Raw genomic sequence first — 14259 nt, 5'->3', positions numbered from 1 at the left:
TAAATTCTGACAAATTTCATGATTTTGGACTTCTGGTGGCGTATGTTAAGCCCTATATTTGAAGTCCATTCTGTAACTACAGTCAGGACCTGTTGAGTTCTATCTCTGACTGTGCCATTCAATTTGTACTCCACCCTCTGTACAAAATGATGCAGTACCATTCGTAACAGTTTTTTTAAGTCTTTAGTATCTACCAAATGACATCAGACTTATTGGTATTCAGGATATACTTTTTCCTGTTTTGCCAAGTTTGGGTATACAAGCTACCCATATAAACCTTTATAAATCGAATAGAACTAAAAGTATTTATATCTAATTAATAAGAATATTCTTAATTAATAATATATTCTTTGGATTAATTATAAAAGTGAGTAAAACAAACTAAGGGCAGTGAGAGTAGGCCAAAAGCATAGACTACTCTAAAAAGCAGGCTCAGAACACGTGTTATTAGTAAGCGTAATTCAAGTCTCAGTTCGAAGTTGAAGGAAACTATTGACATGCTCAAATTATTTTATACAGGGTGGGCCAATGAAAACAGTACTTACACCTCGATATTTGACAGCCTTTATTAGATTTTAATGAAATGAGGAAACAGGTCGATTTTTGTTCTAAAGGGGACACATTTTTACGATACATATATACATCTGTCATTTATCAACCCCTTCCCCTTCCCCAACCGCTTGTTTTTAGATAGGGAATGTACTATGTGCGGCACATCATTAGAAAGGCATTTACATGGAGTATTCAGACATATAGTCTGTTCGCTAAACTCAGACGCAACTTTCTAGATATTTTAGTCGGTAATTTTGCCAATTTTAGCAAAATTGGCAAAAAATAATTTTTAAATAGTTAATAATCACTAAATATTTAGTAATTTTGCCAATTTTTGCAAAATTGGCAAAAAAGAAAAAAAATATCGACTAAAATATCTAGCCAGTTGCGTCTGAGTTTAGCGAACCGACTATAACTATCGTCCACGATTTTTTTTTTAGATATTTGCACCGTTTTTGCAAAAAAAAATCTGAATTCATTTAATGTACTACAGCACTTCCTAAAAATGAAACGTAACGCCTATGGTTTGCTAATATGTCATTTTTTTCTTACACATCAAAAGTGAATTAAAATAAATACTGTAAAAGCAATAAATTAATTGTAATGTAACGAAAATTAAATAAATTAGAAATTATGAGGCATTCAGCAATTTATAAAACTATTTTCAATGGGAAATAAGCCACAACTTTACCAAAAAAAATGATTTTATTAACGTTTCGAAGCCCAAATTGGGTTTCGTTGTCAAAATACAAAATACTACTAAAATAAACAAAAATGTTGTTGCTAAGTAAAAAAATTCTTCTAATAATTTATTTAATCTGACTCATGTATATTGGCAATTCAGACGTATATTATACATTTTAAAGTAGAAGACTATAAAATGATATCGCCAATATTTATGAGTTGCGTTCCTGGGACGACTTTACTAAAAGATAGTTCATTCGATTACATGAAATCAATCCCAACTCAAGAATATCCGTCACAAAAAAATCACAGCATTTGATCTGTCTTTAAATAGACAACCAAATGCAACGATGACAGTAAAATTCTATAAAATTCTAAAAAGTCCCAGGAACACAACTCGTAAATATTGGCGATATCATTTTAAAGTCTTCTACTTTAAAATGTATAATATACGTCTGAATTGCCAATATAAACGAGTCAGATTAAATAAATTATTAGAAGAATTTTGTACTAAGCAACAACATTTTGTTTATTTTAATAGTATTTTTTATTTTGACAACGAAACCCAATTTGGGCTTCGAAACGGTAATAAAATAATTTTTTTTGGTAAAATTGTGGCTTATTTCCCATTGAAAATAGTTGATTATAAAAAATGCCACAAGGAAATAGCTTCAGAACAACATTAAACAATTTACTTAAATTAATATCGAATTAATTAATTAGATGTTCAAAATGGTGTCCATGACAGAAAGAATGACGTATTAGCAAACTATAGGTGTTACATTTCATTTTTAAGAGGCGTTGTACTTAGTCAAGATTTTTTTACTATGTTAATTAATCAAGATTTTTTTTGCAAAAACGGTGCAAATATCCAAAAAAATCGTGGACAATCGTTATGACTGAATATAATATAAGATAATAATGTGCCACACAAGGTATATTCCCTATTTAAAAATAAGGGGTAGGGGAAGTGGAAGGGAGGGGGTTGATAAATGACAGATGTATGTATAGTAAAAATGTGTCCCCTATAGAACAAAAACCGACCTTTTTCCTCATTTCCTTAAAATATAATAAATAGATACTGTCAAATATCGAGGTGGACTGTTTTCAGTGACCCACCCTGTATATTTGGCTTAGTTATTCGACATTGAACACTCTCAATCATACCTGTATTGGAACACTATGCACTTGAGAAGATTGTGGAACGGACTGATAACCCTGAGGTTGAGACTGGTAACTCTGTTCGGAAGATTGATATTGTTGAGAATATTGATATTGCTGAGTAGATTGAGTTTGATATTGTTGTTCAGAAGGATATTGGAAGGGTACAGCCTGAGCTGTAGGCCTAGAGAATTGGTTTTGACTCTGTGGAGGTTGGTATTGGTTTTGGGGAGGTTGATATTGTTGTTGGGGAGGTTGATATTGTTGTTGGGGAGGTTGATATTGTTGTTGGGGAGGTTGATATTGTTGTTGGGGAGCTTGGTATTGTTGTTGGGGAGCTTGGTATTGGTGTTGGGGAGCTTGGTATTGCTGTTGGGGTTGCTGGTATTGGTTTTGTGGTTGTTGATATTGCTGTTGAGGTTGGTATTGGTTTACAGGAGGCTGATATTGCTGGGAGCCTTGGTTAGGACTATAATTTGGTTGAGAAGGACCAGAGTACTGTTGTCCAAGAAACTGTTGTTGGGACACAGGTTGGTGCGCAGCTTGGAATCTAGAAGGACTGCTTTGTCTCCAGGCAGGTTGATTAGGAGTATGCACTGGAGATTGTACAGATGCCCAGTTCTTGTTTGGAGTTGGGGCTCTGTAAGCCTGTGGGCTTTGATTGGATAAAGGAGAAGCCAAGGGTGAAGATCCGCCTTGAGACACGTCTAATTTCAATGGCGCGCGTTGTTGTTGGTATAAGGCTTGGTTAGAGGGAGCTGGCTTTGGTTGTTGATAGTTATTCTGGTAGCCTGCAGCCTGAGAGGGATATTGAGGTCCACCCTGTTTAAAAAAGGATAATTTTGAAAAAAATATAATTTGTGTCAACAGGGTTTGGTGTAGTTTACACAAACAGTTTTAAATTTTGTATACATTATAATAGGGTAAAAGGTTCTTATTCTCGTGTTCATCTTAAAGATAATTTATGAGTAAAAGTATATAATTTAATAAATTAAGAGAAATAAACACGACAAAAAATATATTTAGAAATAAAATTTTATCAAAGTCCTGTTTCGTGCACAATTTATTTAAATATTGGATTTCAGGATAATTTTTGAAATACACCCTAGTTGACCTTTATTATTTTACGAAATATTTATATACCTTATTTATGACCTTTATAAAAAATATTTATTATTTTACGAAAAAAAAAATCTTTATATCAAGAATTAACCAAAATTTAAACTGTTTGTTAGAACTGCCAAAAAAATTGTCCAATATAAAAAATTTCCTCTGGCTAAGGATCTTATACGATACAGGGAAATCAGGTATAAAAAAAACTATCGATTTTGATTTGATTCACCCTGTATAAAATCCTGCTGAACATTAGTGTGGATTTGCTAGGAAAGGTATATCTACGGAATCTGGGTAATGTTGTCAAGCAAATAACCAAATATAATATTATTTATTGTAAATAATAAGTGAACAATGTACTAAAAATGTAAAAAAGCAGATTTTGTAATTATACTCTAAGCTTCGATTGTATTATTTTTTGATGTACCTAGTAGTTTTACTCGCTGTGTTTTTATATAATTTGGACCAATGTTCTTTTTTGTAAACATTCTATAGTTTTTCGTGCGGGCAAAGGTCTTTTCAGAATCAATGAAACACAAATATGCATATTTGGCCATGAGCACAATGAAACTAAGCAAGGCTTATCCAGTATCTCAAAGTATATGTAATATGAATTATTGAAGATTTTTGAAGTTTTATGTTTTTCAATTCGTATTTTATTTCTGGTCTTAAAATGGGTAACTTCTAAACTTCTTATTAATGTTTAAACGTCTATTAATATCTTATTTCATATTGTCCCAAAACAGAGTTTTTATACGTTTTCCATTCGTTATTTATGTCTTCTAATGTTGTCAATACCCTAATATCCGTGCTTTTTAGTATACCCAACAGTCTAATATTATTTCTAGTTCCAGTTAGTCCCCTTATTTTCTTGGGACGAATTTCGTTATCATGTTTTTTCTCTAAGTCTTGTATCCTTTCATATATTTTTCTAAGGCACTTCTTATTTGCTTCCACTATCTTTCTTTTTATTTGTTTGTGAAATTTCTTTATGTTTACTGTTATCTTTATTCTTGTATTTTCTCAAATTCATTATTTCTAATATATCTTCAGTCATTCATGGTTTCTTGCGTGCTGGTTTGTGTTTCATAGATTGCCTCCAACTTGTTTAATTATTGTTTTTAAATCAGACCAAACATTTGTCAGGATCTTTTTAAGTTGCAAAGACATATTATGAGTATAACGTGAGAAGTATCTTATTGGGCATCATTTTGTAAAGATTATTGATTATATATTGTTCTATATTGTATTGTAAATTTCTTTATATTGTGTAGTACAAACCTTCTGAACTACTGAGCAAATGTGTAACCACTAATTAATAACCTATGATGGTTGATGTGGTATATCTCAATAAAAAATACATATGCAGCTCCAGGAGGGCGTAGGTATATTATCTGTATATATTTGTGTGTAATAATAACAACTACATACCATAAAATTTAATATTTTAAATACTCCATCACATAAACATCATAAAAAGATAAAATCACAAGTCATTAAGACGATGAGAGAAGCTGAACTTCCTTTCCAGTCTTTTTAATAATCTCCAAGACATCATTAGCAGGCAATGTCGATTTCACTTTAACACTCTGGCTTTCCAGACTTATAGAAACTTCTTCCACACCTTTTCCAACGTGTTTATTTAGAGCTCTTTCCACAGCACCACTGCATCCTCCACAGGTCATTTTTACGTTGAATTCGTGTATTTGGGACATCTTTAATTTGTTGTTGATCGAATAAGTGATGTTTTAGACAGAAGCAAATACTGTTGAATGCTTAATGATTTAAATATTTATCTCCGGCGCTGCGAGCATGATTTTGTTTGTAAATTCCGATAAGTTTATCTGGAGTGGGTTGATTGGACGACAGAACACTAAAATTCCAATAAGAAAGCAGTAGCGCAGATGAAAATAATTTAAGACTTTTATTTTTTGCGTATTATTAAATTTAATTGGTGATAAATGAGAATTGAAAGGAAAACGCATTTAATTTAGAGATAATAACGATAATAAACGATAATAATTTAGAGAAGAGTTGAACAATGATTAAGTGACGTTTTTTGTACTGGTGACATATTAACAAAACAGATTTATTCATTCTGATTCAATCAGTTGATTCAACAGCTTCAAAATTTTTTTTCAGAGAAAAAGCATATTAAACAATACAAGCGACAATATACATCATTGTCTTCTTCATTTCACGGATGACAATTTGCTCTATCTTTTCAAGTAGCTTCCTGCAATTTTCTTATTTTTCGTTTCTTCTTTCTCTTTTATCGTTTGTTCAATATCCTTTGATATTGAAGAAACCTGAACCTGAAGGAAACTAATTTCTAACCAATGACAAGCTGTGACGACAAGACACACCCACCATCACGTGTCTGAAACTGTGACCTCAAACTTTTTTTATGAATGAACGTGGTATAGTACCTACCTATTTCATATGTAGATTTAATCATAATATGTAACAGAAAATTGTGCTACTTACTTGTGTCTGAACTGGGTTTTGCTCTATGTATGGACTGTTTTGTCCAGTTTCGTGTGGTGGTGGCCAAGCTACTCGTTTGACGCCTATAAAAATAAAACGTTAGTTCTAAGTTTAGCACTCTAAAATGAATCACACAAATAATTTAATCTAACAGACATTGTACAAATATAACATTCAAATATTCATAAACAGTACTTTTACTGTACATAAACAACAAAAATTGCAAGCAAAATTCTCGTACTTTAGACAATAATAGGAGATTATTTGTTAATATGAAATATGTAACAAACAACATCAAGAAAATATATACTCCGCAATATTGATTTGCTTAAATTAATAAGAAAAGAACATTTTGACGCCTGTCAAAATTTTCAATGTATTTTAAATGTAATATTTTTTTTCGAATCCTGAGAAAACTAATATGTAAGTATTTTTGAAAAATTTAAACGCAAAATAAAAGATTACTTTATTACCGAGGGCCGAAAGTCCATTAGAATGAATAAAAAGTTTTTTTGAATGAGATATTTGAAATTAAAAATCACACTAAATTTTCTCTTAGTTTTTCACCCCTGTAACTAATTAAAATAAACATAGAAGTTTTCAGGGACTTTCGGCCCTCGGTAATAACTTAATCTTTCATTCTGCGTTTAAATTTTTCAAAAATGATTTTCTCAGGATTCGAAAAAAATAATCCCATTTAAATAGCGTTAAAGCCGAAAGTTCGTACCCATCCCCAAAGCATAGGTTTAGATCTGTACAGATAAGTTTAGGTATGTCTTGTTAATTTTTATGTGGTATTTGCTCTTAGAAAGTTGGCAATTATCTTGATAATCTGCATCATTGATACCGCCATCTTTAACAAGATACTTGAAGCAAATTATACTTCCTTGTCCTTCATTATCCTTCTCAACAGCTTGGCATGCGTGACTTGGTCTACCCAGCTTATTTTTAGTATTCTCTTGAAGGTCCATCATTCAAAAAACTTCAATCTATTTTTATTATGAATGGTTCTATTCCGTAGAATAATACGAAGAACATTATCTTTCTCGTAGCCTTCTATCGTATATTTTTGGACTTAGTTTCTCCTCTCTCAACTACTAGGTCAAATATCTTTTACTTGGCTTTATAATTTCTTAGAAAGATCTTTTTCTTCTTCAAGTTCCTTCTTCTATCGAAAGTTGAAAATCATCGTGGGTTTTCAAACCATTCCCTCAAGTTCTTAAGCTGTTATTCTTCGTTTGAATCCACGATATTGATGCGATTCTTCTGTAACATCAAAATTCAAAGGCAGACAACTTATTCAGATGCGCTTGTTTTAATGTTGACGCTTCCAATCTATAAAGAAGAGTAGAGAACACGTAAGAGTGAAGCATTCTTGAGAATAGTTTTAACCTTCTATCCCGACAACGCTTAGCTGGCGTTCTGTATTGTGCAGTAAAAGTCTGGCATTGACCACACGTCTAAAAGTATTGAAGTGCTACGCTTGGTCCATTTTGTTTTATGGATATGAAACTTGGACAACAAAAATGAAGAAGCTCAACAAATTAGAAGCGTTTGAGTTGTGGTGTTACCGTCGCATGCTCAGAATCCCATGGACATATCCAACGACCATGTGCTAGAGACCATGCGCAAAGAGCAAAAATTGATCAACGTCATAAAAATAAAAGAAAGGTTCAATACTTCGGTCATATAATGAGAAATGAGAAGACCTAAAAATCGCTTACTCCGGTTGATTATTTATTCAGGGCAAAATCGAAGGAAAAAGCTGGGTTTGATAGAAAATACTGTCCTGGCTGCCTAACATTAGAAAATGGACAGTGGACAGGTAGAACGGTCTAGGAATTGTGTCATATAGCTGCCGTCCGAGAAACATTTCATCAGCTTGTTAATGCGACGATAGCCAATGCTTGAAAACGAGCACGGCACACAAAGAAGAGAAGATCCCGACAACAAAGAATCTTTTTAACTTTAATGAATGATGCACGATAATATCTTGTTTTCTTTGCTTTTGTTTACATTTGATGTTATCCATGTTCCTAATAATTAATCGAATGTTTGTATCTGCTGATTTAGTCGTGATCGTGCATTTAGCTTTCTTCAGATTTATTTCCAGTTCGTATTCACGACAGCATTAATGAAGTCATTGCATTACGTTATGTAAAACATTGTTGTTATCCGTCATTATTACTGCATCGTCTGCAAAACTTAAGTTATTCAAAACTTCATAGATCCATAGATAGATATACTTTCTATTGAATCTGAAAACGCTTCTTTAAATACCACTTAAATGTAGACATTGAAAAGTAGTGGGGAAAGCACGCAACCTTGAGGACCCCTCTCTGTATTTTATGATCTTGGGTTTTCTGGTTGTCAATTCTTACCTAGGTAAGATATTCATTTACTTATTAAATTAATACCTTTATTCAGAGTAAGTGATCAAAGTTTTTGTAGTCTTGTCTGAAAATAAAGACTCAATAATTCAATATTTTCACATAACAGACTCTTAAATTGAGTTGCCACGTGTGTTTAGCTCTCAAATACAAGCCGTTAAAAAATCTGTTTAGTTTGGAGGATACATCAAAAGCCCAAAGTAAAATTAGAACCAAATATATCATCGATTCAATTCTATACCTATAAACATTAGATTTTAAGTGTCGATACCGAAGCAATTAATATTGATTTACAATCGAAGATTATAATTTTAATTAATGTTTCTTGGATGCAGTAAACCTCTCGTATTATAAATTCTATAAATGCAGTGTTATGAAAGGCATTCGATTAATTCTGGTATGTCTATCACGGATGCCAGCAATTCGTTTTATTTAGATTCCACTGCAAGCATGTGAAAATAAACTTTATTTAAATCAACAAACGCCAACCAGACAAGGAGGCTCTCAGCCAAATAATATTTTCTACAGTTGTAGATGCCTTGAAGAAGAATGCATCGAAATTAAAAGGATGCTGATCTGATACTCTATAATATGTGATGTCCGTTATGAAGACCATTGTTTTCAGATATTGTTATATAGTATTTTTTTACTTTATTATAGAACACAGTTTATCAACTGTTGCACAAATAGTCTCTTCTTCTTGTTTACATATACAAAGTCTGATTTTCAGTACTCAGTTTTGTGATTTGTCCTATGTTTGTTCTATGTGGATTTATTTTACTCTGAATTTCACATGTTCTTCTTCGATTCTCATGTCTTTAGTTTTATCACACCTCATCGTTAATAGTATTTTTATTACCTCCAGCAAGGTTAGCACCCTAGTAATCTAATATACATATTTTGTTCATAGAGAAAGGATTATACACCACAAAGATAATATTTGAAAATCTGCTGGATGACAAAACAAGATATTTAGAGTGTTCCAAAGCAATTGAGGAAATTAGTGCTCAGTTCGAGAAATTCGACGATTCAAGGATGAAACAAAAAGCAAGGAACAGAAAAAAGTACCTATCTAAAGTGCATTGCAAACAAGATACAACAAGCGTAATAAATTACAAGGGAATAAGAAATTAGACGCATACACTTGCAAGCAAGATTAAAAACGAGCACTGGCAAAAGACTGAAGCATGATTTTTATGGTTTATAAAGAGAAAAACGGCGCTTTATAAGAAGTCAAAGAGCAGAGGTGAAGAAATTACAGCTGAAACATATCGAAAAGGATGCATGGATTGATCTATATCAGCGATTCCCAACCGGTGGGTCGCGACCCACCATTGGGTCGCGGACAGGTTTCAGGTGGGTCGCGGCTTGGCTCCTACTTCTTCTTCTTGTAGTGCCTATCCGTTTCGGATGTTGGCGGCCTGCTGCTCTGAAAAGATTTGTAGTGGTTGTGTTGAACCACGTACGTAGATTTTTCAGCCACGAAATCCTTCGCCTTCCTGGTCCTCGCTTTCCCTCTACTTTTCCCTGTAAGACCAGTTGCAGCAGTCCATATCTTTCACTGTTCCTCATGATGTGACCGCGGTATTAGATTTTGGCTGTTTTTATTTTGATTAACAGCTCTTTTTCTTTTTGCATTCTCAGCAAAACACCCTCATTAGTAATGTGGTCAGTATAAGATATCTTCAGGATTCGACGATAAAGCCACATCTCAAAAGCCTCAATTTTCTTGCAGGTGGCGTCTGTGAGAGTCCACGACTCAACTCCGTACAACAGTATAGAAAAGATATAACATCGTAGTAATCTGACTCTTATGGGTATCGACAAATCATGACATTTGAACAACATTGCCATTTTTTGAAATGCAGATCTTGCTTTCTCTATCCTACATTTGATTTCTATAGAATGGTCCCAATTTTCATTGACGTTCGTACCAAGGTAGGTATATGTTTTTACTCTTTCTATTTGTTGACCATTCACACTGATTCGTCCTAATTGCTGTTCATTCTTAGAGATCATCATACATTTGGTTTTCTTAGCGTTTAGTGAAAGTCCGTATCTCTGACTGACTTCTGCGATTCTGTTCATTAACTCCTGTAGGGCTTCAGAACTGTCAGCGAATACCACAGTGTCGTCGCGTATCTTATGTTATTGATACATTCTCCGTTAATTTGAATTCCGGCTTCAACATCATCCACTGCTTCTTGAAAGATTTCCTCAGAGTAGATGTTAAACAGCAGTGGGGATAGTATACATCTCTGACGGACCCCACGTTTGATTTTGATATCGTCGGATTCTCTTGCCTCTGTCCGGATAGAGGATGTTTGATTCCAGTACAGATTGCTGATAATCCTTAAATCACAGGTGTTAATTCCAATATTGGGTAATATTTCCATCAGCTTGTCGTGCTTTACTGTATCGAACGCTTTATGGTAATCACTGAAACATGCATTAATATCGCAATTTACGTAGGCTCTTACAGTAGCTGAATAACGTAGATATATATAATCATGGGTGAGGGATGGGTCGCGAATATGAAAAAATATCAGAAAGTGGGTCGCCAGACATAAAAGGTTGGGAACCACTGATCTATATCATTATAGAGGAACAATAAATGGTCTTGGAACCACAAACACCAGAAATTGATATAAATGAAGTTTGTATAAGCAAATATGAAGCAATTACAATGTTTTAATTTTATTTCATTTAAGAAAACACATGATTTAATTTATTTTGAAATTTAATTTAATTATAATTACTGGTAGAATAAGAATTTTATTTTTTTTATAATGTTAAAAATTTAATGGACTAACCTCATGTAAGTTTTTATGCTTGTTTTATACAATGTTTTTTCATTGTAGTTACTGATAAAATAATATATTCATTGTAGTTACTGATAAAATAATATAAGCTAATTTTAGCATATCCTGATGGAGAAGATGGCTTTAGCGAAAGCTCTATATTATATCACAAAGAGTTTCTCTCATCCTACAGTTTAAATTAGTGACTGCAATTATTTATGTAGTACTTATGTATATCTATATGATATATCTCGCTAATAGAAGTAGAGGTTGATGCGACAAATATGCAAAATTAAAAACAGATCTTACCGTGTAAAAAGATTTATGTTTTGAAAGCTCCACATAAATTTATTTAATTAATTTTGGTTAGTACACTTCATGGCTGCCAAGAGTACAAACTAAGCATTCATCCAACTATTTATAATCAAAGAACTACGTAGAGAGATGATTTAAAAACGCACTAAAAATATTTATTACCTAGATGTAAATTTGCACAGCTCCACTAACTCCTTTACAAAAATAACTACACTATAACACAAAAGTTATAGACAAAAAACACGTTAGCCACAAAAACAAAAAAAAATCAATCAGTTCAAACACAATCGGTAAAGTAGTTTTTCGAAATGTTGCTGTAGACCGCGTGCATGTTCAAAAAATAGAGATAGGTTGGTGCACATGCGTAATGGACTTTTACCTGGAATTACGACATCTTTAAATGATGACCTGAGTTGGCTCTTTTGCTCGTATTCTGGTGGGGGCCAGGCTCGGAGGGGTTTTAAAAGTCGGTCGCTACCTGTGACATATTACAGTGACTCACTTTAAGTCTTCATATTTGGAAGGCGAATCTAGTGTAGGATGCCAATTTTTATGATACATATAGAAAGAGGTAGAAGTGAAAACTGTAGATGACGTCATGGGGTGAAATGTAGTGAGTAATAGGATGAAATTTTGGTTCCATGACATTTCGTAACGAGACAATTCGTAACGGCGAAATTTCGTAACGGCGACACCTCGTAAATCTATTTAGCAAATATAGTATTACTGGATTTATACAAAAATGCATTTTTGGGGGTTGCCACATCATAGTTTTTTTAGGTAATTTTTCGTCACCCATTCGGCTCACATGCCCATATCATATGAGCTGTTTTCTCTCAATATCCTCCATTATAGTGCCCTCTATACCCATTTGTTGTTTTATTACTTCATTCCTTATTCTTTCGGCTCTTGATATTCTCATCGATCTTCTGATGGCATCCATTTCCGTGGCTTCAACCTTTTTCTTATATTTTCTCGATTATTCTCCACATCTCGGCTCCATACAATAGGCTAGATTTAACGATTGTCTCATATATGCTCCATTTTCTTTTCTTTGATATTTCTTTACTCCATAGAACCCCGTACTCCATAGAGACGCCCATGCATTGATATTCACTACAATTGTAACTGTAATAAAAGTTAGTTTCCACATTAACAAAAATAAACAGAAAAAATCAATTTTGACGTTACGAATTTTACAGTTACGAATATGTATAGTTACGAACTGTCGCCGTTACGAATTGTCTGTTATCATTTGTGGGGTTACGAATTGTCACGTTACGAGATGTTTTGTCACGATTACAGTGACTCACTTTCAAGTCTTCTTATTTGGAATACGAATCTATTGTAGGATGCCAATTTTTATGATACATAGAAAAAGAGGTCGAAGTGAAAACTGTAGCGTGGCAGATGACGTCATGCAGTGAAATGTAGTGAGTAATAGGGTGCAATTTTAAGCGGGATGAAATTCTTAGGACACTGACAAATTGATTGATATTCTAGATAAAATTTCTTCATATAGATATATTACTTTCGAGGTTTCCAGGGAAGTAATGAGATCTTGGACCTGCTTTTGTCCCAAGATTAATAATTGCATGGTCTAGAAAGCCCCAAAAACAATGTACACCTGAAGCGAAAGGCTAGTAATAATTTTTTTCCTGGTTTGTTTGTCTATCAGATTCCATATTTTTTTATCTGATTACTTGACTTTCAAGTGACATTTACTCTTACTGTCAGTTCTTAAAAAAGTATTTGTGCTCTCAAACATTTTCAAAGAGGGTATAACAGAATTCTTAACCTCTCGAGCCAAATAGGGGTGAACTACAAAAGAAATTTACAATTTTCTCATATCCTTATTTAAAATCCTATATTTTATTTTTTCAAAAGATCATTTATTGATACCCTTTCATTTTTATTAAGCATATACCTAAACTCATTACTTTCCATGATTTTTTAGTTTTCTTCAAATTTCGATAATACCTTTAGTTTTTGTAAGTAGAAATAATTTGGTCTTGTGTAACAATAAAACAAAATTATTCTTAGTCAATAAAAAATAACTAATACAAAACAAATCAACACAATATGCAAATATAGTTTGGGTTTATTTTTTTGTGAGTTTTAGTTGGTGTTTCATTGGAAATTCCCCCCACCCAAGACAATTTATCCCCAAGGCAAATGTCCAGATCCGTCACTGATCACAAGGAGTTCGACAAAATCAACCAGCGCACATATGGCGGATAATAGAAATAGGCGCACCACAATGCATGATTTCCTTTATATTGGTTCTATAAAACTATACCCTGGATCAGAAGAAGCGCTTGATACACTTTTAAATAAATTCTACCCAGAACCAGGTCTAAGGCAAAGATGTACACTATCTTCCACTACTTCCTAGCATGATGAGTTTAGCTGCTTGGTGTTCAATATCTAGTTCTCAATAACTGTAGCTGTATCACATAACAAAATTGTTTCTAAATATTATGATTAATCACCATTTTATTCAAGTCATTTGGACCACAGGCAGATTTACAGATTGTGCAAATTACTTGCATGCTATTGTATTTCTTATAACAGCCTCTTCCAAACCATAAGTACTTTCCTTCTCCTAATAGTTACTACTTCTTGTAAGATCTGGTCAAAACCTTGTGCTTTAGAACTACGTAAAGCCATTGTCTATATTTTGATCTTGTAAGGTTTTGAAAAAATTTTGCCTTTCCACATCAAGGCAAATGTCTAGAGATCCGCCACTGTTAACA

At 33.2% G+C, this 14259-nt stretch overlaps 2 protein-coding genes across 4 annotated transcripts in view; both read right to left on the bottom strand.

Annotated features, from left to right (window-relative positions):
• The window catches only part of LOC126885320 (putative mediator of RNA polymerase II transcription subunit 26), a 60736-nt gene that overhangs the window by 13658 nt on the left and 32819 nt on the right, over positions 1-14259 (bottom strand). For 2 of the 3 annotated variants that reach the window (XM_050651850.1, XM_050651852.1), the window contains exons 4-6: positions 11883-11981; positions 5998-6080; positions 2404-3219 (exon numbers count right to left, since the gene is read on the bottom strand). In XM_050651850.1, the coding sequence (XP_050507807.1) occupies positions 2404-3219; positions 5998-6080; positions 11883-11981 (998 nt within the window). The remainder of the gene's footprint in view (positions 1-2403; positions 3220-5997; positions 6081-11882; positions 11982-14259) is intronic. The other variant, XM_050651851.1, reaches the window with a different exon arrangement.
• Positions 4939-5308, bottom strand: LOC126885323 (uncharacterized). The gene has a single exon (XM_050651862.1). It carries the CDS (start codon positions 5223-5225, stop codon positions 5007-5009), a length of 219 nt encoding a protein of 72 aa, XP_050507819.1. The 5' UTR covers positions 5226-5308; the 3' UTR covers positions 4939-5006.

Source organism: Diabrotica virgifera, chromosome 5, assembly GCF_917563875.1.
Source record: "Diabrotica virgifera virgifera chromosome 5, PGI_DIABVI_V3a".
NCBI lineage: Eukaryota > Metazoa > Arthropoda > Insecta > Coleoptera > Chrysomelidae > Diabrotica > Diabrotica virgifera.
Note: the sequence above shows the minus strand (reverse complement) of the source record. Positions and strands in the feature narration are given on the sequence as shown.